This window comes from Hippoglossus stenolepis, chromosome 23 (assembly GCF_022539355.2).
Source record: "Hippoglossus stenolepis isolate QCI-W04-F060 chromosome 23, HSTE1.2, whole genome shotgun sequence".
Taxonomy (NCBI): domain Eukaryota; kingdom Metazoa; phylum Chordata; class Actinopteri; order Pleuronectiformes; family Pleuronectidae; genus Hippoglossus; species Hippoglossus stenolepis.
In genome coordinates this window covers 10,016,665-10,043,057 of record NC_061505.1, presented here as the reverse complement: position 1 = coordinate 10,043,057, position 26,393 = coordinate 10,016,665, and the positions used below count along the sequence as shown (strand labels likewise).

The window sequence follows — 26,393 nt, the reverse complement described above, 5'->3', positions numbered from 1 at the left end:
AAACTCTAACTCAGACTTTATGGATTTGTCTCGTCTGTTTGTCAGGAACTCGAGGAGAATTACCAGCGGGCCTACTCGGAAGCCCTGTCGGCATTCGGGAATGGAGCTCTGTTTGTCGAGAAGTTTATTGAAAAGCCGCGACACATCGAAGTACAGATCCTCGGTAAGTGCACTGTGTGACTGCCTTTGTGTTTGCCTTTGACTGTGGGTCAGTTTTTGTTTGTCTTATGTGGATCGACAGGTTCATTAGGAGAGCAAGTCACACAGAAGTCCTTGAAGAGAGACACAAGAATGACAGAGCAGAGGATTCTCCAGCATTCATTTTCTCATAGTGGATGTAACTCTTTAACCATTCAATATTACGGAACTGAAATTCAACTGACACTGACAGGAAGTGTCTGCACTTATAGAGTATGCTGTGCGGTACCTGTGAATATGAGTTGTTCATGTGTACAGTGCTGTAGGTGCTTGTGTTATCAGACATCTGTTTGTTTTGGCAGTGCTGTCTTGTCTGTGAGTGTGTTTCTGTCTCTGGTGTAGTCCTGTGTGCGTGTGTGGTCACTGTGAGTTATTACTGTCTTCAGGGCATGCAAGGGATTTAGTGAATGTTCTGAATCACCTGTAAAAAGGCATGTCTTTGCCAACACTCTGTTTTCCTGCATATGCCCCTTTCCTTACGTTCCTCCATTTTACTTTCCCATCTCCAAATATATTCCATTGTTCAGACTTTGGTTTTCATAATAGGATGTTCCTCAGTATGTGCAGTCCAGCTAACACGAGGCTGTGTTACACGGTGGTCTCTGGAGTCATCTGTCTAAGGACTCTTAGGATGTCTGTGTTGACCAGTGCATCGTGTGTCATTTCATGCCACATACAGACATGGCTTGTCACAGCGCGAGTCTGAGGTCCTGATGTTCTGACAGGGTGTCTCTGGTCGACAAAGCCATAAACTGTCTATCGATGAATGTGTCTCACAGGGAACATGGGACCGTCAAATGTTTTGTTCAACCATCTTTCTCTTCATACTCATGGTTATTTCAGAATAATCTTTCATCCTCCCGCTGCCGTTTTCTCACCTGCTTGTCTCCTTGTCTCTGTTTCCCCAGGTGATAAGTACGGTAATGTCATCCACCTCTACGAGAGAGACTGCTCCATTCAGCGGAGACACCAAAAGGTGAAGGCCCCATTTAAACATTCATCTAACCCAACTTAATATTTAAATGTGTTTAAGATTATCTTCATGGCATTTCTGCCGTATTACATAGATTAGTGTGAAGTGGATGTTGATGGTGAGTGGGCATGAAACAAAGGTCATAAGCAGGAATCGCACCCGCAAGCACTGCAGGCTGCTGAATATACCAAAGGCTCAAGTGTTTTTATTCCCCTTTTATGCAGGCTAATAGGCCAATTAAGCTTTGTATAAATAATCAAGATTATTACAGTCCTGATTATAGCGTTGATTATTGTGGTACTTGTGGCCCTAGGTGTTGTAGATGTCCACAGTAGCAAGGGGTAAGAGGATTATATACAAATAAGCCACTGTTGCTGCTGAATGAATTGGAATTAGCACAGGAATAAATTAGGTATTCTGTCATCACATGATTGTCAGAAATAACTAACATGCCTGCAATCACATTAAAGAGAAATCATCTAATGTCACTCAATCATCAGGGAAAACCGATCAGACGTATTTCACCACGTCTCGTCACCTCGAAGGACTTTAATCGCTGTTTTCATCATTTTCCTCCTTTCCTTTTAATCAAATTATAGATGATAATCATATTAGCGACTCCATTCATGCGAAAGCTGCTGTTCTTAAATTCTGCGAGACTTAATCTGCCTTTGCCCTTAATCTAAGATCTGTTTGAGTCTCAGAAACACGAATAGTCGCTCATTGAAATAGATCTGGAGCGGCGATGGGATATTTTTAGTTTTTCTCAGTGTCTTGGAAGTGATATTCATCCTTAGAGAGTCTTTTTATACTGGAATACGATTTGATACAAATTAAATTGAGTTCTTCTTTCTTTTTTTTTTTTAATCAGACACAGGTCACATTGTTTTAAACTAGATTCAATTATTTCTCTTGGATGGGATGACTTGTTTGACACAGAGGAATGAAACAGATGAGCCTTCAGCACAGTGAGCCCTACCCACCCAGCAGCCAGGGTGCAGAGCAAGTGAAAGGCTGAATGTGACTACAAATGACTCACTACATCTGATTTGCTAAGGCTAAGTGACACTAAATTAATCGAAACGATTGCTACCGTACTTAAAAAACAAACAAATTATAATGTTTATTAAGTTTTGGTTTTCAGTTTATTGTTCTGCTCGGTCTGACTTTAGACTCATTTATAAACTGGCGCCAAAGTAAGTGCTCAAGCAAGTCCAGGCATTTTGTTAAAAGCGTGGCTAAATGATGCCGTTATGCAAACAACAGATCAAATGATTGTGTCACTTGTAGCGATGGACCAATGGAGAATAATTGCCCAGCTCGGCAGTTCCCTGCAGCTCTACAGGGAGTTTGAGCATCTGTCTCTGTTTCTGTGTTGGCTCACTCTCACTGATCTCAACACTGTTTTGACTTAAAACAGTGTTGAGATCAGTGAGAGTGTACCTGCGCAACATCGTTAAGCAGACAGAGCAAGTAAACAAATGGGTAAAAATAAATCATGTTCTGTTGCTGAACATTTTCCAAATTTTGCTCGTGGTAGAGACTAGAGTGCCTCAAATAATGTAACACAAGTGAAATAAAGGGGCTGCAGGGTAGCCTCATCAGAGCTGTTTAAATAAATACATTTCCTCCAGTGGTGTATTATTAAAATTATTTGAGATCGAGTGAATCAAAGGAAGAAAATTGTTCATGAGAATAAAGAGTTTTCAGTGTCAGGCTACATGGATCAAAATATCTCTAATGTAGTTGTGCTTGATTCTTAGAACTGTTCCAAATGCAGGCTTTGCAGGTGATGAGAATGTCCCTGAGTTGATATCATAGACTGTACATAAAGATGGACATGACGGCTGCCCAAAAGTGAAGTCAAAGCATCTGGATTGCCACCTGGTGGCTGACTGCAGTGCAGGTCATAACTCTGACCTCCCCTGTGTTAGGTGGACATGGACCAAACTAAAAAGTCAAAGTGAACATCAGATACATTTTCTCAAAGAGGGTTTCAACCATTGTAGGTAGTTTTTTGTCACACCGATTTTTTTCTGTTAAATTTGATTATAATTTGTCTCCATCCCCTGATCACTATTGTGCAGACTCAAGATGGCATCACTCATATCCGGGGTTATTCTGGCTTGTATGAGGAAGTGAAGATGTCTCATCCATGAAACATTTTGTTATCCTGACAATGATACTTTACTGCATTTGCATTCTGAATATCTTGTGATCACTGAAGGCGTTCTCAATAAATTGACTCTTTCTGTCTTGAAGGTGGTGGAGATTGCGCCGGCCTTCCAGCTGGACCCTCATCTGAGAGACAGACTTCACGCTGATGCCGTCAACCTGGCCAGACAGGTAGGGTTGTGTGATTTGTGGTTTGGTGTTGAAGCCGGTATCAATCAGCCACGAAGCTCTCACGAGTTCCTCCGTCTCGCTCAGTTTGACATGCAGCCATTTCCCAAAGATTCAAGTTAACTAGACCATTTCATTACATTTGCGAAAAGACCCCGAGGGAAATTGGGAGAAAAAAGTTTCATGACAGAACTTCTACTTAATCATATTTTAATCAGAGCGGACAAAAAGAATACTTGTGTATTAAACTGATGTTAAATATTAATGTGGCTGTAGCCGGATGTTAAGTCGGGTTGTTCACTAGGAAGCAGTATTTCCTCTGAGCTGTCAAGGAAGGTATCAGCACTTTGAACATGCAGTTCTGGAGTTTTGACCACTTGTTCATAAAAGTTGGCAGAGTTGAGGAGAAAATTGCTCAGTGAAATTGAAAAATCTTTCCCTGCGAGGACACTTTGGGAAGTCTGAGCAAGTCTCTGATGCTACTCATTTTTTGGGTCTATAATTAATCTGCAAAACAACTGGATTCTCCCCAGGAATTTTAATGTGCTATACACACCTGGGATTCAAACGAGGGCTGCGTGCGAAAATGCAATTTGAATATGTGTGGAAATAGATTTAAACTGTAAAGAGAGTAAATGCCCCTCTTGAAATGAGTGTGTGAACCACTTTTGAGTGTATTTCTCTCAAAAAAGTTTTGATTGTTGTCACCAGTTGTGCTCCCTGCTTATGCAAAAACATTCACTGCAAAGGGAAAGCTCACCTTTTATTGCACCTTTTAAATATCTGTGTTGCCAGAAAGTTGGCTCAAATACAGCAGCATCACTTAGGTCCAGCCTCAACTCTCAGAGGAGATTTCAGGTGATGGCCCAGTTGAGGGATGGATAGGAGGGAGGAGGATAGATACATGAATGGTGATTCTCTAAAGAAATGACCTTGATGATAGTTATGCAGAAATGGTGATATAAGAGAGAGGTAGAAACTTTGTTAGACTCATGATATGACCTTGCTCTCGTATATTATTTTTTACAGTAATCAAATAACCTCACCCGGCTTATCTGCTGATGAAATGATAAACCCGGCCTCCTTGTGTGTAGCAGCAGCATCAGCAGCTCACTCTTGTCCATAACTCTGCATATTACCATTTTAGACAAGAATGATGCGGCTCCTCAAATGACAGAGTGTCAATGATGGCTAGCAACAAGAGTGCAGCGTGCATGCATGCTCACGCACACACCCGTTTACTTTTCTTTATAGGACTTCCACTGAGTAAGTGCATGGACACATTTCACACACTCCATCACACAGACGCAGCCCTGACGTGCTGTCTCTGGGAACACGCTGGGATTGCATGAGGGAGGAAGATTTCTCTTGTTTTCAAACCTTGAATTCACCTGAATGGAATATCTTAAATCTTTTTATTTCATATATACAGACTCCGCAGAAAAGGCCTTGCCATAATCAGTGATATAGTTCAGTTTCTGCTCGTCAAGGCTGTGCCCTTGATTTGCGACTCAAGGCGTATAACATGGAGACAAAAGGAAGCTCCATCTTTGCAAAAGTGTTATTAAATAATACAATGTGCTAAGATAATCGTGAAGGGAGGCTTGTACAGGACAGCAACATGCTTAAAGGTTAGTGCTCATCTCTGTCAGGATGTGGGGAAAAGGATAAAAGAATCCACACGTTTCGAGAAGAAGTGTCGAAGTCAATCTCTGACAGATCAATGGAGTAGAGTGTTTATGTATTTGGTTGTGTTGTGAGTATTTGCAGCATGTTTTTCTCTTGGTTGTGTCGCATTAGCTGTATATGTTGTCATATTGATGTTTTCTTAATTGTCTTCGCCAAGGAGGTCATGTTTACGTCCCTGTCTGTGTGTCGGTCGCACACATTAAGAGACACGTGTGGTTGTCTCAAGAGGCCAGTTTTCATAGTTTGCTGCTGTTGTGGAGACATTTGTTTTCCAGTTCTTTCAGCACTGAAATGAAAGGCAAGAGTGCTCGGACACCTTAATGCGTCCAGTTCAATTTGAGCGTAATTAGAGCCTTTTCATTTTAATCAGCAGTTCACTGTAATGTAATGTTATAGCATTCAAGACATTAAACTGCAATTGTATCGTGTGTGTGAGAATGTGCACACCTGTACGTGCACACATAGTTTCCTCCATTTGCTTGTGCCCACACAGTCTCCAAACTCTGTAAAAACACTTGGTCAACACATAGAAAGATATTGTGTGTGTTTATATAGAAAGACACACAAGATGGTGTACTGTCCACACACACCCACACACTCCTACACACACCTGCTATTTCTTAGCTCTTATCTGGTGTTAATGGCGGCACTCCCTCCCCCTTCATCTCGCCATCTTTGCGTATCGCCCATATTCCATTATCAGCAGCCTCCATCTGAGTCTTTCAGAGGAACCGTCTTTGAACTCGCTGCAGGCCACAGAATTTCCCGACAGAATGTCTTCGCGGACAAAGTTGCCTGGCAACACTGGCGGCTACAGGAAGTGGCTTCAGCGCTCAGTAGACAGGGCTGAACAGAGAGTGGTGAATATCAAGGCAGAGCTCACAGGAAAATCAGGGGATATTGTCAAATGCCTACTCCGCTGTTACGTGTTATCTGCTCCTCAAACAGCTGATTTTGTGTATTGGCTTGGGAACGTCTCTCTCTCTCTCTCTCTTCAGCTTTGATTGTCTGGCTGCTGTGTCTTTGCTCTGTTGTCTTCCTGTTTTCTGTCTGTCGCTGACATTTGATTTAACCAACACATGCAGTATCTCAGCCGGCCCTGATTAGTTTTATGAATGATGCATCTCACTATAGCAGTGTGAGGCTTTCATAATCAAATTGATTGGCCCGCTGATTGGATGCTTCATTTCTTGCTCAATCACCCATAATAAAAAGCCATAATGATGGTTTTGTCTTTTTTTAATACCTCTTTGATATCTGCATTTCTCCCAAACGCTTGTATTGGGTGTTTTTAGCATCTGCAGTGGACTGAGAGGGTTTGAATACGAAGCAACAGACCCCCTTGTGCTTTGTTTTGCTTAATGGGCATGAGTTTTATGATTGGAAGTAAAGTTTTAATACATGGAATTGGGCATAAATCCTCCTCTCTCCACCATCAACAAGTTATATGCGCCTTCTATGAGGCATGCACCATCTGTGCACAAATGGCCTGTGGTTTACCTGCCAATGCATATGCAGCACAATCCTATGATCGACTATAACGACAAAGGCGTTGAATTACATGACTTAGACTGGAGATTAAATTTGACAAATCGAACAACACTCATTTATGTACAAAGTTTCATTCCCCAGGATAATTGTGCAGACAACAAGTGGTGTATTGTGTTGTTGGCCGGCTGCGTGGGCAGAGTTCATGAGAAGATGTATTTACTGTTTGACATCACAACTACTCACTGTTTTTTTTTTTACCGGCTGCTGAGCATTAACATTGAATGTCTTAGAAGAGAGGATGCATTGTGTGGAGTTTCAGAAAGTGTTCTCACAAGGTCTCTCTGCATCTTGGCTGTCCTTGGCTTTCCAAGTCGTTTTGCTATTTCCTTTTTTTCCCAAGTTAGTCTTGTCCTTTTTTATTCAGCACAACTTTATCACTCCCCTCTATCACTTTCAACATTAGTCCAAACTTGTGTAGATGCCAAGATCTTGTTTAAATTTTTAATAGGAAGAATTGAAAATCCCAAACGTGCTACAACGTCCTTGCAACATTACTGACCAATGAAGTAAGTAGTTCCAAGTTGTTAAACTCCAACTGTTGACAACTGCAGCTCTTTCCCAGTATCGTACTGTGCCATCAAAAAGTTGTTCAGGGTATAAAGAGTCCTTTATCACACCACCTGTGCAACAAGCTTTAACCACGGAGAGAAGGGATATTTCAACTGGTCCCAGCCAATATGTACACGAACAAGCTAAAACTAAACCTGGTTTTCTTAGCTTGTACATATCATCATATTTGTTTCATTTTTGTAAACTTATAGCTGAAGGATGAGACTAATATTTGTGTTCATTTCTCTATTCATGTCCGGAATCTTATTAAGTTTATTTAAATTTTTCCATTTCTTTCCAGCGAGATATTATTGAGTTGGTAAAATACAGTTTGCATCTGTCAACCAGTTATTGTTTATTGCTCCTCTAGAAATGAATTGAATATATTTTAAGACTGTTGTAAATGTTATTAAGAACTTATTACAGAGCAAGAAGTAAGAAACTGCACTGGAACAATAGGAACAATCCTTGGAATGGTTGTTAGCAATAAGTTTACCTCATTGACTTCTATTTTTTTTTAGTATGCATGTAAGCACATGCACTGCAGATGTCTGTGGGCATCCAAACTATGCATCTAATCACCTCAACATTTGTCTCAGCGTGTGAGAGGAAAGACGAGCAGGTGTGTGTTTATAGGTGACGTTAATGTCAGCCCGGCCTCAGTGTCTGCCATTTTTGTTTCATGTCATATTTATCGGTTTAACCTTAAGGCAGAGTAATTGTCAGAAGCGTGTGTGTGTGTGTGTGTGTGTGTGTGTGAGAGAGATTTTGTTGCATTTCACTGATGTGATATAGAATTCTTTTTGTCTGCCATGGTGTGTGCTGATTGATGCCACTTGTACACACATGTCCGTCAATCCTCTGAGGATGTTGCATGTGGAATTAGTTGTGCTGTCAATCATGGCCACAGTAAGTGAAGGGAGGACACACTCTCGCTTTCACAAGTCGTGTCCCTGGTTAACACTCAACACACGCGCACACATTGATACACTGTTTGCTTCAGCCACAAATTCAGATTGACACATTGTCCCCGGAGGTGGTCAGTGTACTGTAAACATTACTACTCATAAACACCCAGCATTGATGTGTCTCTCCGTTTGTTTTGTCCCATTTTAGACTTCAAAACCAGCAGCACTTTTTATCCCGAGATCACATTTCTATATTCCATCAGGAAAACCAGCATTTTGGAAATGGGTTAGATGCAAAATGTTCCATTCTTTTTCCCAGTGAGCTCGTGCATCCGTCAGTTTTTGTCTGGTTTCTTTTCACGGATTTAATTATTTATGTTGCGGCTCTTTTTCCTTCTTCTTTTTTGGTGTCTTCACCTGTTGACTTTTTTCTTCCGGTTGTTCTCTGCACTGTGCACAATCCCTTTCATATAACATATAAATATACTTTAGTATCTTAATATAAACAGTTGTTTTTCCTCAGTTTTCTTTTATCCTGCATTCCCTCTGCATTATTTCAATTAATACAGGAAGGTCAACCATAGCAAAATAGATGCATCATTTTATAGACAAATTAAAAGCAATCATCCACATAGAATAAGAGGGAATAAAATGCATTGGTGCCTGCGACCTTTTAAAGGTTAACTTATGTTGCATATGAGTTGGATGCACTGTAAACAAAAGGATGTGATTATATTTACATAGCGTTAGAGGCCTAGAAAGATAAAACTACCAAGTACAGCTGTGAAGAGAATGTGTCCTTTACTACTACTGGTATTAATCTTGCCGTCCGCTGGTGGGTTGCAAAGGTTCGTTTCAGGATATATTCTGATTAATGCTTTGATAATTATGCTGCTCTGGTTATTTAAGACTAATCAAACTGAAATGAATCAAATTAGATGATCACTCAAAGTATTCAACCATATCATGGACATATGGATGAATCTATTCAGCCTTTTGTTGCTGCTGCTTTAATGCAGTTTTTTAATCTGTGACACATAGTGAAAGCTGCTGAAAGCATCCAGTGTCTGGAAACTCTTTTTGGAAAACATTGACACATAATCTAAGTTTCACAAACAGAAAGAAATAACACTGTCACCGTCGTGCTCGCACTATTTGATTGACAAGTGGGCTGAAAGAAACACATTGCAGAAACACAACAGCTTTGATAAAACAAATACAACAGTGCATATTTTTAGATGTCTACAAGCTAACACAAAATAACTGGTTTTATTACAAGTAGAAATAAGCTATACATCCCCCTCTGTTTTTGTTGGTCAGCATCCTTGTGTGTCTGTGCATGTGGTGTGCTCCATTGTCTCTAGCAAAGACCGATTCGGCTGGAGTGTGTTTCATGTAGGATGCACAAAGTGAAGTGTGAGTCTTTTGTGTCAAGGTGACCTTGACAGTTGTGATTGGACGGCTGCTGTTCTAACCGTGTGTGTGTGTGTGTGTGTGTGTGTGTGTGTGTGTGTGTGTGTGTGTGTGTGTGTGTGTGTGTGTGTGTGTGTGTGTGTGTGTGTGTGTGTGTGTGTGTGTGTGTGTGTGTGTGTGTGTGTGGTATTTTTTAATTCAGGCAGGGACTAGCTTTAACACAAACAATTCTGACTTATAAGACACCTGCCGAAATGTCTTGATTCCGAAATGGCCCTCTTCTCATTCAGTCATTTTTTAATGAAATTGACAAAAGCACTTTATCACTTTGTTCATGTCACATTCTCATTATGGGCTGAGCCCCCTGAAGCACTGATCTGGGAGCTGTCTATGACAGAATGATGTTATGACTGAAGTTTTATCGAGAGCAGGCAACATGATGTGCTGCACTTTTCCTGGAGGTAAAACAATTCACTTAGTCATCACAAAATTCCTCTGCGGCATCGATTCAAATCTCAAAATGGCAACTTTCTAACGGTGCTCATGGGTTTGACCCAAGGAGGAGTTGCAGTCATCATCCCAGAAATGTAAACAACACAAACCTGCATGCGCTCTTATTTATGAGACAGGTTCTGTGTCCCCCCCCATGCCTCATATTGACAAAACCTAAACTGCTTATTTACCCTTGTGTATTAGTATTTATATAGTTCTTGTATGGAAATATAAGGGAAAGTGTAGACCTGCAGTAAACACACCACCTGTACAAGAATCGAGCCAGAAACCCATCTCTCACGACACCTAACCACCCACATAGGTTTACTTTCTCACTATGTACGACATTTAAGAGGTGGCTGAGGTTTGATTTCTATGTCAAACTCTGCAAAAAGTAAATTTGACTATATTCGAGGGCATGATGTGATTATGTTACTTATCACATTCACTAACCGGCCCTTAAGCCGATTGGGCCACTGAGACGCTTTGCCTGGAGAGACGTGTTGTCTCTCTTGGTCTGCGTAGGTTTCGAACAGTTTCTGCAAACAGGCTTTGTGATGTTTGTGGGCGTGTCTTTTCGTTGTCAGCTATGCATGTGAAATAATTCCATATTTTGTTTCTTGCCTCTGCTTTGTCGACAAACCTTGGACGGCTGGAAATATCACTGGTGTTTACAGCCATTGTTTTGTCACTATGAAAGCTAAAAACATTTGGCACGCCCACTGTTCCTGCAGGCAGTGGAAGTAGAGAGCTACACACACACACACACACCAGGATATAGACACAATTTAAAGGATACATTCCTCCTTAAAGGGCCAATAAGACTCAAATGTGGTATTGTAACATTTTTAAAGGCAGGGCATCACAATACCTTTCTAGTTTCGGGACACCAGGCAACACTAAAAGTGATATTGAAATGGCGGCCGCTTTTTTATTGCAGATTATTACCGGAGTGTTTGTGAGCGTTTCTGTTTGCGTTTCAGATGAGCTCATGCGTCTCAGTGATCTGAGACCGTCTAGAAGGGAAACAAGGATGGAGGGAGGGAAGTACAGATGGAGGGAGATTAAAGACTGAGAAGCACCAGACAATAAAGTACAAAGTTAAAAGAGGGGAATGGATGGAGTGGGATTTGAGGGAGGCAAAGGAAAAAGACAAACCTGCTGTTTGCAAAGAGTACACAGAGGAAAAGTGAGGTGGTCAAACGATGCAGGGACTGAGACAAAGGGAAGCGAGTGAAAAAGAAAAGAGGAGGGGACGTATTGATTCTTTCCGCCAGCTGGGGGGGGGGGAAACTCAAGCCAACTGTGCTCTCTGAAATTAGAGCCAAGGGAAAGGTGGAAGGAAGGAAAGAGGGATGGATGGCAGAGGAGAAGAAAATGGTGAGAGCAGGAAGCTTTTGCACTTGTTTGTATCACAATATGCAGCAATGACACTAAAGAACAGTTAGAAGTGCAGTGAGATGAATTATAAATGGTCAAAGAAGAGTTTGGTTCAGAAGCAGCACAACTGCAGCTCTTATAATGGTTTTATTTTGATTATACTTAAAAAAAACTTCAGGACTAAATCATTTTTGAATCATCGCATTGTGTCAAAACACTCAAGCAAAGTGATTTGAAAGAAATGGATGCCGTTAATGCAGGTAAAATGAAACCTAGCAATCTAAAAGCATTTTTATAATGATAAATGCTCAACACTGGAATGGAAGGAAGGAATAGAAAGCTTGGGTAATAATCATGTGTCAAATGATTGTTTTAACACATTGCAGCATGAGTAAGTACTTTTAAATTGATATATACAAACAGGGGAAACCAAGCAGAGAGGCCGTCAACACTACTTGGAGTTCATTGTAGAAATGGAACAATAGTCAACATACTCCGAGATGCTTTTGACAAAATCTTTAGAAATGGTTATTTCAATTCTTTCCGCATCACGATATTCCCTCTCAAGCCTCTTTCATACACAGACCCTGCTGTATCGCTGTTCTGCTGCATTTGCTTGTTTACACTGACCCAAACCAAGCCGGCATGGTGTCGCCTCAGTGTGTGATTTGTAGATTGCACGCAGGCTTTCCAGAATCAGAGCTGTGACGTGGAACACAACAGCAACAGCAGCAGAAGCTTCCTGTCCCACTATGACGGCTCTCCCTTATACACGCACATCGATCCGCTCTGTGACCCCCTCCGCTGCCGACATAATAGCAGAACAGCCGCTGCGGCTGCTGTTTGTTGATATCTGTAAAATTAGTGTCAAAAAACACTGATCCTTGGTTACTGTGGATAAACAGTTTGACCGCTTGTTGCTAGAGCAAGTCTCCTTTTATTTGAAGTACTAGTGCAGTGCCCACTTTAAACCTGCCTGTTTTGTATAGGGCTGTTTTATTGGCCTGTGTCCTCCCAGTTCAATATACTGTCACTTCTTTATTGTCTGTGTGCAGAGCTTTTTATAAAGTCTATGATGCAGAGTCAGGTTAGGAATCTTTGCGTACCTGGTTTGCAATGAAGATTTTAAGTGAATCTTTTTCATAATAAGAAACTGAATTTGCTTTATGACTGTTCTCGTGAATGTGGCTTATACATAATATTGTTGTTTATCAGATGATGCAGAAGAAGACATGTTCAACTGGGTCCACAGACTCACTGTTGGCACACTGCCCCGACCCCACTGGCTGCTAAAGAGCGCTAGTCACATGTTTATATAATTGTTATTAATATTGAATAATTAGCATGTCCAAATCACACCAAACTCATCACTGCACTTTCCTTGGCCACTAAGAATACGGTTCTTGAGATATGCCACTTACAGACAGACTGAAAGACAGACAAACATTTGTCGAATTGATGGGTATATAATTAAGGGGAAAAAACCTTGTATCGCTGGTGGTAAATCCATTTTTGACAGAGCTGGCCCTTTTAGTTCTCACTCGATTTTGCCACATGAACAACAGTTATCGAGCACATTGGCCCACGGTTTTACAGTAAACTCTGTGATCAGGACATCCTGTCACTTTAGTTAATTTTTAATAGAATAAATGAGTGACAATTTATGCCAAAAAGACATTAGTGGCTGACTGCTGACAGGTGTACTCGGCCACTTTTGGCAGAAGCCTGTAAATTACACTTTGGCTTGTAATGAAATCATTAGTGTCACGTTGGGGTGTTGATTCCCCGTCAGGCCTCATTTTGCAAAACTGATGGGTTCGCACTAGATTACCACTTTTCCAGCATGCTAATGATGTACAGTATCTAAATGGCTCCCACTATATTACACAACTGCTCTCTGCCAGCTCTGCCCTTTGAGGACTGCAAGGAAAACACAAGGAGCACGCTTTTTTTTTTCCTTTACCCAAACAAATCTATTGTGGAATTGTTGCCATAATGTGCTGCTGCATGCCATAAAAAGTGGAATCTGTGATAAGGAGAGACGGAAGAAAGAGAATTTGCCTTCAGGGAAATTCATTTGGAAAGAAAGAGAACATTTTTCAGGTCTTTTGACTGAACAAACAGTACACAGGAGCACTGTCTCTCTGTTCTCTCCCACACAAAGCGTCAGCACTGAGGAATATTCTCTCGGCTCCGTTGGCCATTTTGGTTGCAGCTGTGGATGCAGAATTGCTTCACTTAACATTCCATTGAAGAGAGGGAGGAGAAGAATGGGAGACACCCAGCTCCCCCTTCGCTCCTTCTCTCTTCCCTCATCCCCTCATTTCACTTACATAAGGAAGCGAGAGCTGTTAATGAAACCGGAGTGGACACGCACACACAAGCATGCACTCAACAGACTCACTGGCATCAGCTCTTTTCCCTGTTTTGCGTGACTCGCTGCTTATGCACACGGGATAATGGGAACGAGATTTCACTCTTCACTACTTGACCTTCTTCTTCTCTCCTCACACCTCCTTCTGCTTTTCACTTTCTCTTAACCCCTCCCCTCCCACCATTTCTGCACAAAACAATTATTTGCCCTTTCTCCTGTTTGTCTTTATTTCTGTTTTCCTTCACTTTTTTTCCGCGTGTCCTCTCTTTCCCCTGTTCTGTCACCGACTGTCACCCGGCCTGTGACAGGTGTTTGTGTCTGTGCACACAATGCAAAATCAATGCTCCGTTTCTCCCATCCAAATGTCCTTTTGTTTTTCTTCTCTCTTGTGTATTTACGCTGTGTGTTTAAATCATTTTAGTTTTGGTGCAGAGCTGAAGCTACATTTTTCTTGAACAGGATATATGAATTGTGAAGAAATTGGGAAAGGCAATTAACACATCACCCAGGAAAAGGCCTTCTATATAGTGATTGTGTGCATGTGTCATATTTAATTAGATGCACTTCTGTCTGATGTTTTTGTGTGAAATGGGGTGAAAGTAATTATATACACTGCTCATTGGATTCAAATTCTTCAAGTTGAATTCATTGTAATCAAAGTAGTGTTATTGATTAGACTAATGACTGAGCATAATGTGAATCAGATATTAATCATAATTGGTTAATAGAGAATTCTGTCTAAAATATTAGATGAGTGGAATTCAGGTAATTGCTTTATGACAGCATTGTACAAGCACATCTCTCATATGCAAGTAGATCAATAAAGAAACGACAGCGACAAAACTGCAAGCGATATTGGAATGGCATCATAGCATGTGTATGAAGATGGAGAGAGAGCGTCTCCACTTCCTCCTCTTCAGAAACCAAAATATTCCAGATACAAAAGTTGCCATTTTGTGTATTTGGATCGAGAGTCTGCGCAGTAGCAATGGGGTTTGGCGGGGTGGGTGGAGCCGTTGTGGCGAGGTCCCGTCGATATACGTGCATGACCAATCTCTAGTCAGTCTCGGCTGTCAGTCATGATATTTCACCTCCTTTTAAAGCATCAAATAACAAATTAAAACCCAGCTTACTGGAAAAATGAACACTTGAACAACCTAAAATCACAGAAACCATCTTTGAGAGAAAATTATTTGACGTGCAAACATGGAGGAGGCAGGGTTTATGGCCTGTACTGCAGCCAGCCACCAGGGGGCAATCAAGATGCTTTTGCTTGAGTTGAGCTTTTTAATTGTGTGTTAAACTATTTTGTCGACCCTCCAATTTGTGTGTCTGTGGCCATGAAAATATGTTTCACTGCAGTCTACGCTGATGTGTATTTTTGAGGTTAAAGACAATGTAGGTCTTCCTCTGTAGTGTTTATGGGTTAAAACCAAGTCTCACACATGGGGGACGAAACTTGGTGAAAATATAAATATGTATTCACACTACTAGTTTAACAACAGCAGCCATTGGATGTATATTTAGTTTTGTGCCTTCAGGACACAAAATTATGCATTCAGTATAGGAAACATGCAAATGAACACATCCATATAGAACATACAGGATTTATTATGCTGACACAAATTACAAAACAATTGAGGGCCATGCACATTCTCATGAAAATGGATTGACACAATGGCTGTGATTGATATAGGGCACACATGCATATCACACATGCATAATTAGGAAGAAATGCAAAGAAACACAAATTCATTCCTCCTCCTCGTATTTTTTTTTTGCCACTCTTGTCTCTCCTTCCCTTGTGTCTCCTGCTTTCTCTCTCTCCACTTCCTCACTCCCTCCGGCTGTGTCAAACGCTGCAGTGTGGGTGTTGTCACACGGGGTACAGCCAAATCTCTTTAGTTTAACACACACGCACACACTAAGCAGTGTGCAGACACATGCACACAACCGCAGTCCTATGAGCCAGAAAAACCCATTTCTGCCCTGACTACCTTTTGGAAGGAGTAGAGAACAAGGGAGTGAGGGGAGGAGAGAAAGGGGGGTTAGGGGAGTGAGCGAGCGAGGGGTGAGATGGAGGGAGAGGGGAGGAAGAAGCTATGGCAAAAGAATAGGAGGCAGAAAATAGCTTTTAGCCAGATTTTATTTCCAAGTTACTGATTGTGTATCCCCACTGAGGACAAATGTAAATGTGTTTGGGTGTCTGATTGAGACGACACACCTCTCTGCATGCTTAAACAATAATCTGTGTGTGTGTACTCATTGTTTGTGTACAGGCATGTGTGCGCCTGCCTTTGTCCAGCTGTGTCTGTTGTGTGCTGCTCTTTGATCGTTAGGCAGCTGTATTCACTCCTCCTCATCATGTCACAGACAACAAGCTCATTATACTTCCATTAACTGCTGACAGAGAGAAGGGTGAATGAGGGCAGAGCGAGAGACTGAGTGAGGGAAATAAAGTGCAAAGTGGTGAACGGGAGAGCATCGCTGGGTTATTACTCCTCCTCCTCCTCTCCTCCCCCAAAAAAGAGGAATAATGCCTGATATTAAGACAGCTTTGGGAAGAGGGATGACTGGAGCATACAGGAGAGACTGGACCAGATGAGAAGATGGATACAAGATCAGGGAGGAGCGGTGGAGAAAGAGGGGGAAGCCTTAAAATGAACCAGGGGATAAGTAAGATGTGATAAGAGGGATATGAGGAAAGCCAGTGCAGTCGTATGAGGGGTTACGTGAGACTCTAAGATAAGACAGTGTTGACATTTTGACTGGCAGTGTGAGTGATTATTTGAATTCACAATACACTCGACACTTTAAGGGGTTTAAAGTTTCAATCTTCAGTCCTAAATCTCAATGTCTTCATTCTTATATTGCTGAACAAACTCAGCATTGGCTAATGTGAAATGTTCTATATTCAAAGATGGAATGAAATACTATCTTTAATACTATTTCTCAGTGTATTAGCTCAGGCTGTTGGGGCAGGAAATAGTAGTGAGAGATCGATCAAAACTATAAACCAATAGTCCTTTTCACAGTAAATGCTTTGACTGGTCACCACACAAAAAGTGTCATTAATAAGAAATCATGGCTCTAGGTCCAGAAGCTGTGTTTAACGTAACTGCTGGAGTTATACCAGTGCTTTAACACGTTAAAAAACATTTTCCACTCAATGTGTAGTGCCTCACAGACCGTGGCCCTGGCACAAGCCTCATTGGATCAGCAGGCACATTGTCAAGGTCTCAATCTTTGTTATATTTCATTGTTGTTTTCATCAATGTGCTGTACTCTGCTCCTGTCGCTTAGAAACTCAAATTTATTTCAAATTTCCCATAGTTTCACTTCACCTTTTCTGTAAAGTATTTCAGTGAAACACGATGCATTTCATCACACGTCTTAAACGATGATATCGTATGAAACTTGCACACGTCTCATCCGGCTCTAAAGGGAGAAGCATGCAAAAGTTGCATCAGGTCTAAATTGGTGAAAGTAAGTAATTGTAGTAATTTAGCACATGTGTTGTTTGGCTTGCCAGCAATGTAAATTATGCATAAATGAAAACTTTGCTCAGATTACTATAACTTTACACTTTGGAGTAGCCACTGGCATTTTAAACTCAGGAAAACTCTTCCACTCATGCCATTATTAGAGCACCAGTGTAGAAGAAAGATTGAGAGAGGGATGCTGAGGCGAGCAGACGGATATGGAGAGAAGGTGTGTGCAGTAATGGGGCAGAGAATCAAAAAGACACTTATAAAACGTTATGGTCTCATTTATCGCATGAGTTAGAATCTGATGAGCAAGCAATTTTAAAGCTGTAAAAGTCACATTTAGGTGTTTTTTCAGTTTTCTCTTACTGTGATTGGGTTACTTTTAAAAGTTCGGTTTAATATTTGTAATAATACAACAGTTTTGAGCTACACACACTAACCGATTTGTCCGTTTTTTCAAAGCAGAATGTCCATTGAATCCATTTTTCACGTTCCCTAGCTATAAGAAAAAAACGTGTAGCAAAACTTTAGCATTTTCACATGTGGAAGTGAGCTGTCAGTGGCATTTCATAAAAGGCCAAAGTTGAAACCCTGAGATTTCTGCTGGAGACGGAGAGAAGTAACTTAAAGGCAGAAAAAAAACACAGGGGGACAGGTAAATGTTACGAGAGCAAGGAGGCAAAGGGAAAGTAGAGGAAATAAATATGTGGCATAAGATGTGAAAAACACACACACACACACACACACACACACACACACACAGTATAGGAGTTCATTTCATGGTGTCATAAAATGTGACAGCTTGGGTTGCGTTGCTGACAGCGAATCAGCCCACAGAAGCATCCTGTGAACTGTGCGGTGTTATTTTGGGACGAGTCTTTATTTCCGTCTCTGTCCCTCCAGTACATCTAAAGTTATGGCTGCACTTTGCACCTCTGTGACTTTTTTTTTTTCCAAATTAATTGATAGTAAACATCAGATTTTATGAGCCCACAATGTTGTGTCCACACATGGCCTGTAAATTCCTGTTAGGTGTCTTCTGTGGTCGTATTGATTTAAAATCCGTCTGGATTGCCTTTCCTCTAACTCTCCAGCTTCTGTATGTGTGTGTGCACTTTATTGCTGCGTAGCCTCCACACTAACTCCCATTACACTCCTGGCTGATGGCCTTACCCTGCTTCCTTTGGGTTCACGGAATCTGTCAGTAATGCGAGAAATATCGACAGATTGATTTTTATTTCTTTTTTGCACCCACATCATCATTGACGTTATGTCATGGCTGTGCAATCGCATTGAAAGCCGCAGCTACACAATGGCTGATTTGTTTGTCAAGCTACATGAAAGCCCAGAAATAATGGAGACGGAGAACATAACATTGCTTATTGCAAATCTCCCTGCCTCTAAAATTAATCCTAATGGCCATATACACTTAGTGTGATGCTTCTGTCAGTGATTATTATTATTATTACGTCTGTACAATCACAATATCCAGAATTACATGGACATTGTAATTATTCAGGATTAAAATATTCAACAAAAAATCCTTACATCCAGTATGTCAGCAAATAGGAATAAAACAAGAGACTTAAGCAGATGTCTTGGTTTAATAGTTGTGCATTGTAGAGTATTACCAGATATGCAGTAAAAATAAAAAAGGTGATAAACAATACACTAATTAATGGAAATGGTGCGTGTAAGGGATGAGCATCGCTTTTAGTGATAATGGTTGATAATCAAGGCAAAAATGTTTTAAAGAGAAAAGTCATAATGAATATTTATATTGTCCCTCTCTTAATCCATCCATGCATCATTCATACATCCATGCATACAACCACCCATCCATTCATACCACTTATCCTGTGAGGGGGAGGGGCTGGAGCTAATTGGACACAAGTCTGAATAAAATAATCGTGGACACAAATCAGCTTTGTGACATATTCCTTGTGCGACACAGAGCTTTTGTTTCTCCCAACTGGCTGCTGTAGCGATGAGTCTTGTACATCATGTACAGTACGTGCACGACTCTGCTCCTTCCTTTCATCACTCTTACATCACACATCTCGGGCCACTATTCATCTCAGGCCTTTCGGAGAGTTTTCTTCTTGCCGTGAATCTACTGGCTTTGTTTGTGCTTTGAGCTCAACTCGTGTCCCTCACCGTCCCTGCTCATTGTATACCCATCTGCTTCCGTCGCCATCTACCTTCCCTCGTCTTGTCAATCCTTTTTTTGTCCCTCTGCCGCGTCCATGCATCGCTCTCATGCCATCTGTCAATCTGTGACCTTTCAGTCCTGAGTCGCTCGGGACACTTTCTTTTATTACATTTTCTTAAACACTTGAGTTGAAAAGACTTATTTTCCAAAGGGTGGACAACCACAAAGCGAGAGGAGGAAGAGTGATGAAAGTGGCACATACAGATAGATGGCAGTTGGGAAAAATGACTGAGTTGTAGCCATGGAGGGAAAAAGAGAAAGGGAAGGATCAGAAAGGAGTGAACAGAGTGAGGGGGCAGGATAGTGCGATTTAAAAATGCAGCAGTTTGTGGTGTAAGGTGTTTGGTTAGTGTAGTGGTTTAATGACTTAACACGCATTGCCTCTACATGAGGGACCTGTTTCTGACCTTCTGTGTTGGCTCTCGTCCAGGCTGCTAAAGTGTCCTTGAGAATATCATTAAGTCTCCACTAGTCTTGCTTAGCTAGACCCATCAACACACTGCTGTGTCAGCGCTGGTGAATAGTCGAGCTGTATCCATTATCATTCTGCTACAGGAGACAAAACACTCTGGCCTTTTCTGTTTCTTCAAACCAATCACTTTTGTTTTGGTCGATGCTTAGACCAGGATGCAGCCGCTGCCAAGTTTTGTCTGTGGGAACTTGTTTTGGTGGAACCTGTACGGGGGGAGGCGGTCATGACAATGGTTAATTTCTCACAGTCTGCATCCAGTGAGTTTTTACTTTGACAGAATTCATAGTTTGAGGGACTTTAAAGACTTTAGAACTGGATCTTGGAATATGCACTTAAATCATGAGCCGTTCGGTTAATCTCCAGCTTTGGTCTAGACTGAAATATTTCAACTTGCCATGAAGTTGTGCACAGATATCATTTTGAGAACAGGATGAATCCTGCCTTTTCCTCTTGCACAGCGTGACAGAGCTGCTTGCATGGCTGTAGTCTTCAGTGAAACTTAATCATGTGCCAGTTATACTTTATAAAGAGTGTTCTTCTTTTAAGCACAGTCTTGTCCTCCTAATTAGTATGCATGCTGTAGTTTAGATACTTTTTGACAGCTTAACCAGCATGGAGAGGAGCATAATCGAGAATTTAAATATCATTGCGCCACAGTTGAAAACAAATTTGGAGCAAAGCATGAGTGTACTGGTCCTCACTGGGAATCTGTTAAGTGTGCATTATGTATTACTTATGACCGTGCTCGGCAAACACTAACATGCTGCAATTTCGGCCTCAATTCAGGAGGGAGTCTTATCCTGTCTCAATACTGCACCAGAATTAACAACATGGAGTGGAAATGCAATCCGAGATGATGCACCCGCACTGCATGCGGTCTCACATGTTGTTTAAGGATCAAAAGTTTTAAGCACAGTTGAGTTTTACTGTTGTATGTAAGTGTTATAAATTGTTGAGTATTATACAAGGGATGCAGGCCAGCCAAAATAATACTTTCATAAGGTTGCTGTAAAATGTATTTAGTTGGCATATGTGTGTTGTAGCTATTAATATCAGTGCTGTAGAGGAACATGTGTAATTGTAGCCTGAAGCTGGAATATGTGGGTTCTGACCCCTTTGTGCTCAACAGAGAGAAGCAGCTCAGTCGGCATAAATTAAGTCCACGAGCCGCAATGAGCAGGTCTCATGCTGAGGGAAACTGAACAAGGTCACCTGAGCTGGTTAGACTCTGGTTAAAGACCATGCTACACCAATCACACAAAGTTCACTCATCCATCTGCCCTTCATCAGATGTGAAGGATACAGCACAGAAGAGGTCAGCAGTGAGTTCAATCGGGGGCTAAGGGCAAATTCACACATGCACGAATATTTCCGAGTTGACCCTCTGTCCTCCGTTCACATTCAATCTGTGCGACTGAGGAATTTATCAAAACATTTGCAGCGAAGCGAATCGCATCGTGGCTTCAAGTGGAGTTAAACCTTCATGCATTAGCATGCGTGACTGTGGTATCTTACAGGCGTCATACAAGCAAGGATGTGATAGGTCACGGCCACTAGTACCAGTCAACATGTCCCCTTAGATATCAGGTTAACACTGTGACCTTGACCTTTTAACAGATTAGACAAAATGTATATATAAATCTGCAGCACTCTACCTCCAAGCAACTTTTCAAGTTTATTCCATATTTAGAGTTTTTCCTCAGGACAGACAGAAACGCCACTGGTTACAATTCACTTGCTCATTGACTTTTGTGCAGGTGTAATAAGTAAGATTTTCAATTACCTGACCCTCTTGGCTAAAACCGCCCCCATGAGACGGCAATAAGGATGTTTTATCACTCCCATTTAAATCTGTGAAAGCCTCTGTATACCTCATACTTTTCATGGTTGTTTTTCTGTGTCAAATTTTATGACCAAACATATTGTCGTCTTATGTCCAGCAGATTATTTGGTATACAAATGAAACCGCAAGTGTGGAAAACAGAAATGGAGACGGTAGAGGATGATCTGAATCTTAATTACAGAGGCAGAGGGTATAGAAGTGAGAGTATGGACAGGTATGATTGAAAGAGAAGTGATGGAACTAAGTAATGAAATCTTGGAGAAAAGCTGGAATGGAGGGATGAATACATGAATTGGCAAACGGTTGAAGGGATTCTGCTCAAGCTCCTTTCCATTACAGCTGGGATGAGAGTGAGCGTGTTGGTGCATATGGGACCGAGTGTAGGTTTGTGTGTGTGTGGGCGTTCACATGCTTGTGCTCATTACAGCCTAATCATTACTTTTTTGTGCCGTTAGGCACGTATGTGATATATGTGCATTTGTGCATCACTGCATATGTTTGTGCGCGCGTGTTTTTTTTTATTGTGTACACTGTGTTCGGGTGGGTGAGCACCGCTGCTTTGGCAGCTCCCTGCAGCACAAGGATTAGAGAGGTGGCACCACTGAAATGGAGCTGATCTATTCGAGAGTGTGCGTGTGTGTTTGTGTTATTCTGTGGTTATATCAGCAGCGAATCAGATGAGAGTAGTGTGTGTTGCAAGTCTGAAAGGGAATTGGATCAGATTACAGAAAATCTTGGCACCAGATTAACTCCAATCCCCAGAAGAGACACGATAAATGAAAGAAAGGAGAGAGGAGAAGTGCAGTTAAAGGAAAGCAGCAGCAGTGATGTTTATAGAAGAGGAGCGTAAAGTGAAATGTACTGTAGGATTTTGGTTGCGTAACAACTGCTTGGTAATGTGATTGTGCGCCTCTAAAGTTGCTGTGTGTAGCACCTTTAAACAGCTTTTCATTTTCGGCTTGTGGTACCCCTGTGTATTATACACGAATAAAAATCAAAAATGAATCAGTTTATATGATTAGACTCTTTTCCCTGGCAGAGACTGCTACCGCTGCTCTTCCCACATCTGCTGTAAATTTTCACTCCATTCCCCCCCTTATTGTCACTGTGTGCAGTTTTCACTTGGGCGTTACTGTAAATTAAGATTTAGTGAAACCTGTATTTTCTCACTCCACCTCTTGGCGATGCTGGGAGCTCTGCTGCAGCTTGTTTTGTTTTGGTTCTGGAAAACAATCCAGCAAGTTCCTCAATGGACTGAGATTATTAATGTCTGCTGGATCCGACATGAAAATTCTGGACCAGACAGTGGATCAGTGTAAGAGTCACCGATATACTCATCAAAAAAGTCTGCTGTATGTTTAAAAGCTGTACTATACACACACACGCACACAGCTAGACATAGTCCTTTAACTAGTCAGTGCCAGTGATGTACCATTGATTCCCCCCTGTTGCTTACTTTTCAAAGCCTTTCAGTGCTGCTATATATGCACAGGTGTTTTCGTCTTCTCCACTTTGTCACTGAGCGCCTTCCCCCTCAGTTCTTCTTCTTGGAGTGAGGCTTCTCCCCTCTGCAGAAGGCTCTTCAGCCATTTGATTTCCTCAGTGTGCTGCGCGGCGTGCCTGTCTCGGGCTGCACGACTACCTCACAGGCATCAGAGGTCTCCCTTTGCTCGTTTGAATTGCTCCAGGACAAATTTGTTTGCAGAGGCTATCACACGACATATGTCTCATCTCCCGCAGTTCTTCACTGAGCTTCTCTATAGTCTCATTCGCCCACAGTTTCTCTCCGGCTTGAAGTGCCTTCGTCTGCTGTTGGCTCTCACACTCGTCATTCATCTCGTGTAGCGTGACTATCTGTTACTTGTTATATACCGAGTTCAGATGCTGATATGATTCCACTATATGCAGAAATTTTCTCACTTTGATCCTTTCTCTCATTCAAATAATTAGGGCTGAGACTTCATGCATCGTCAGCTTGATTCCGCAAAGCATTTCCAGCCGCTCAGTATTCACACTGCATTTTCAGCAGGAAATGCATTCTCATCTTGTTAATGTTGTTCCACACAGAATTTGCATGCAGTTACAGCTATTTGGCAAAATCATCTTTTCTTTTTAGAGCGTCTAAGTGAAGGGGGACCACTGGGCTGTTGACCATTGAGACTGTGTGTACTGTACTTTACTGTTACTGCAGGGCTCAATTTAACTGAAAACCTGAGAGGGGAAAAAAATCGTGAGTGCTCCTCTTTGCCTCGCCAGGTTTCTATGTGGTTTCTTGTTTATGTGCTTTGACTTGAAAGACTAAAGGGATTGTTGTGCTTAGCCCCCGCTCTCATCTGCTAGGAGTCTTTTTTGCCTCTGTCCTTGTAGAAATAAAACACTCAAATTAAGCACAGGCTCCACACAGAAAAAGCCAAGTGAACATGGCAGTGTTTGTAGTGTACTTTACACTCTAGTACACCTTGTGTGGAATTCTGTGTTTTCTCTTTTCTGTGCTTAATATGAGAACTTTATGTCTTATTAACAAAATAAACTCAAACTTTCATATCGTAGAATTAAATAAGAAAGCATTGAACAAAGTTTCACCGGTGGCATCCTTTAACCTGGCTTGTCATAGTTATACACTATCCTCAGAGCAATAGACTTGCATAGCACTAAATCACCAGTATGGATACATCAAGGGTAATCACAAATTGTGGCCAAAAGGGATCCTCTTTTAATGTGTCGACACTTAGAACAGTCAGTAAAACTTAAAACCCCAAAATGACTCCGCTTCGGCAAAAAGACAAAGATAAGACATTGTGGAGCTGCAGCACAAAATGACTATGCACAGAATATGCTCATGCAAACAAAAGGACAGTAAGAGCACGTCTCATAACTGCAAGCCTATTGTTTTTCAGGGTTACACTGGGCAAATTGCCCTCAGCAATAAACCTCCTGCATGAACACTTGGGAAATCAAATGCACTTTGCGTTTCGGTCTCGCACAAAATGCACCTAGTTTGAAAAATGACAAATACTCTCCACGCTCATATTCTGGATCAGATTCAGTCCCAAACACGTACGGACGCAGTTCAAAAGTTGCCATTTCCAATCAGAGTGAGGCGTTTTCTGATGTTCAGATAATCAAAAGCAGATTTGAATGGGCCCAATATTACTTGTTTCAGTCAAACGTAAAGCCCGTCTATCATAGAGGAGAGGATATGCAACAGTAGTGGGCTGAGGTGGACAAAATATAGCATTAATCGGATTTTTACAAGGGTCATATTTATTACCAATCAATTAAATTATGTTCAGAGATTCACATTACCGAGAGTACGTTTGCATTTGGGCCTAACCTGCGTGCTCCAACAGCTACATGTAAGGTGCAAGATCCCGTTTTGCTTTAGGAGAAATCTGTGGACTGCTGAACTGTCCCCACTGCTGAACTGTCTCCACTGCAGTGTCTTGCAGACTAAATGGCGTCACACGTACAAGCCTTTGTCAGCACAATAAAGCCACAAGTATCCCATTCTCCCTCACATCAGGGACACTCCATCCATACGTTTCTAAAGCTCCTGAGTCATCTTAAGAGTCTGCTTTCCTTGTTATAATCAACCTTCTGGAAATAATGATTTGACGCGTCTGTGGCCATGAAAGATGCAGCAACAACACTTCTACACCTAACGTGCTCCTAAAAATACTCGTGTTTCTATTTCTAAAGGCCGTACACACCTCTGGGTTGAAGCTGTGCTCAGTTTAGACCTTGGAATCAGCAACACCTGAAATTCTGACTTTCTTTTTTTACTAGTTTGATCTGTAAGATCAAGAATAATGCAGATTTTCTCCGTCACCCAACAGAAGATGGCGGAGGGGTTTATGTCATGAGTCCTTGACAAATTTAAATTTTTTGACATCCTGTAATAACGATGCAAACGTTTTTGCATGGACAGAGAGAGAGAGAAACCAGACAGAGTGACGGCCCCTCCTTCATCAAATCTCTCTGCTATTCTTCCTCTCTGCGATGACTCTATCTAATCCACTCTTTCATGCCGTGCATCTTTGTCCTGTCTCCCCACTCCCACAGAACACTTTTATTCCTCGTTCTTGTCCTCATTTGGTCCATCCGCCACTCTTTCCTCATCCCCCTCCCTCTCTCCGTCGTTCCACATTCACCCTCTTTTCCCACTTCTCACGAATAGTTTTTAACGGACTTGGCCTCTCTCTTTCTGTCTGTCTGTCTCGCTGTCTATCTGTCTTTGCTTTACAGTAGCAGATGTCTCTGTCACTTTCCATTCGAAGCTGTTCACCAGTGTACATCCATGTGCTATGCATGTGCACATTGTGACCTCTCTGCTTGTGCAGCCCACTGACTTGGCTGTCAGACCTTGTAAAGCAGTGAACACTATCTGTTACTGGCTGCTACTGTTACTCACCAACTCTGTGTGTGTGACAGCAATATGGAGTGACACATATCGGTATTTGTGCGCATGCTTAGTCTTGGTCGGTGTGTGTGCATTTATGTCACCGTGT

General features: G+C 41.6%; 1 protein-coding gene across 3 annotated transcripts in view; it reads left to right on the top strand.

The window, feature by feature from the left end:
* The window catches only part of pcxb (pyruvate carboxylase b), a 265,171-nt gene that overhangs the window by 24,961 nt on the left and 213,817 nt on the right, over positions 1 to 26,393 (top strand). For all 3 annotated transcript variants that reach the window (XM_035149316.2, XM_035149314.2, XM_035149315.2), the window contains exons 7-9: positions 46 to 163; positions 1,107 to 1,174; positions 3,434 to 3,517. In XM_035149316.2, the coding sequence (XP_035005207.1) occupies positions 46 to 163; positions 1,107 to 1,174; positions 3,434 to 3,517 (270 nt within the window). The remainder of the gene's footprint in view (positions 1 to 45; positions 164 to 1,106; positions 1,175 to 3,433; positions 3,518 to 26,393) is intronic.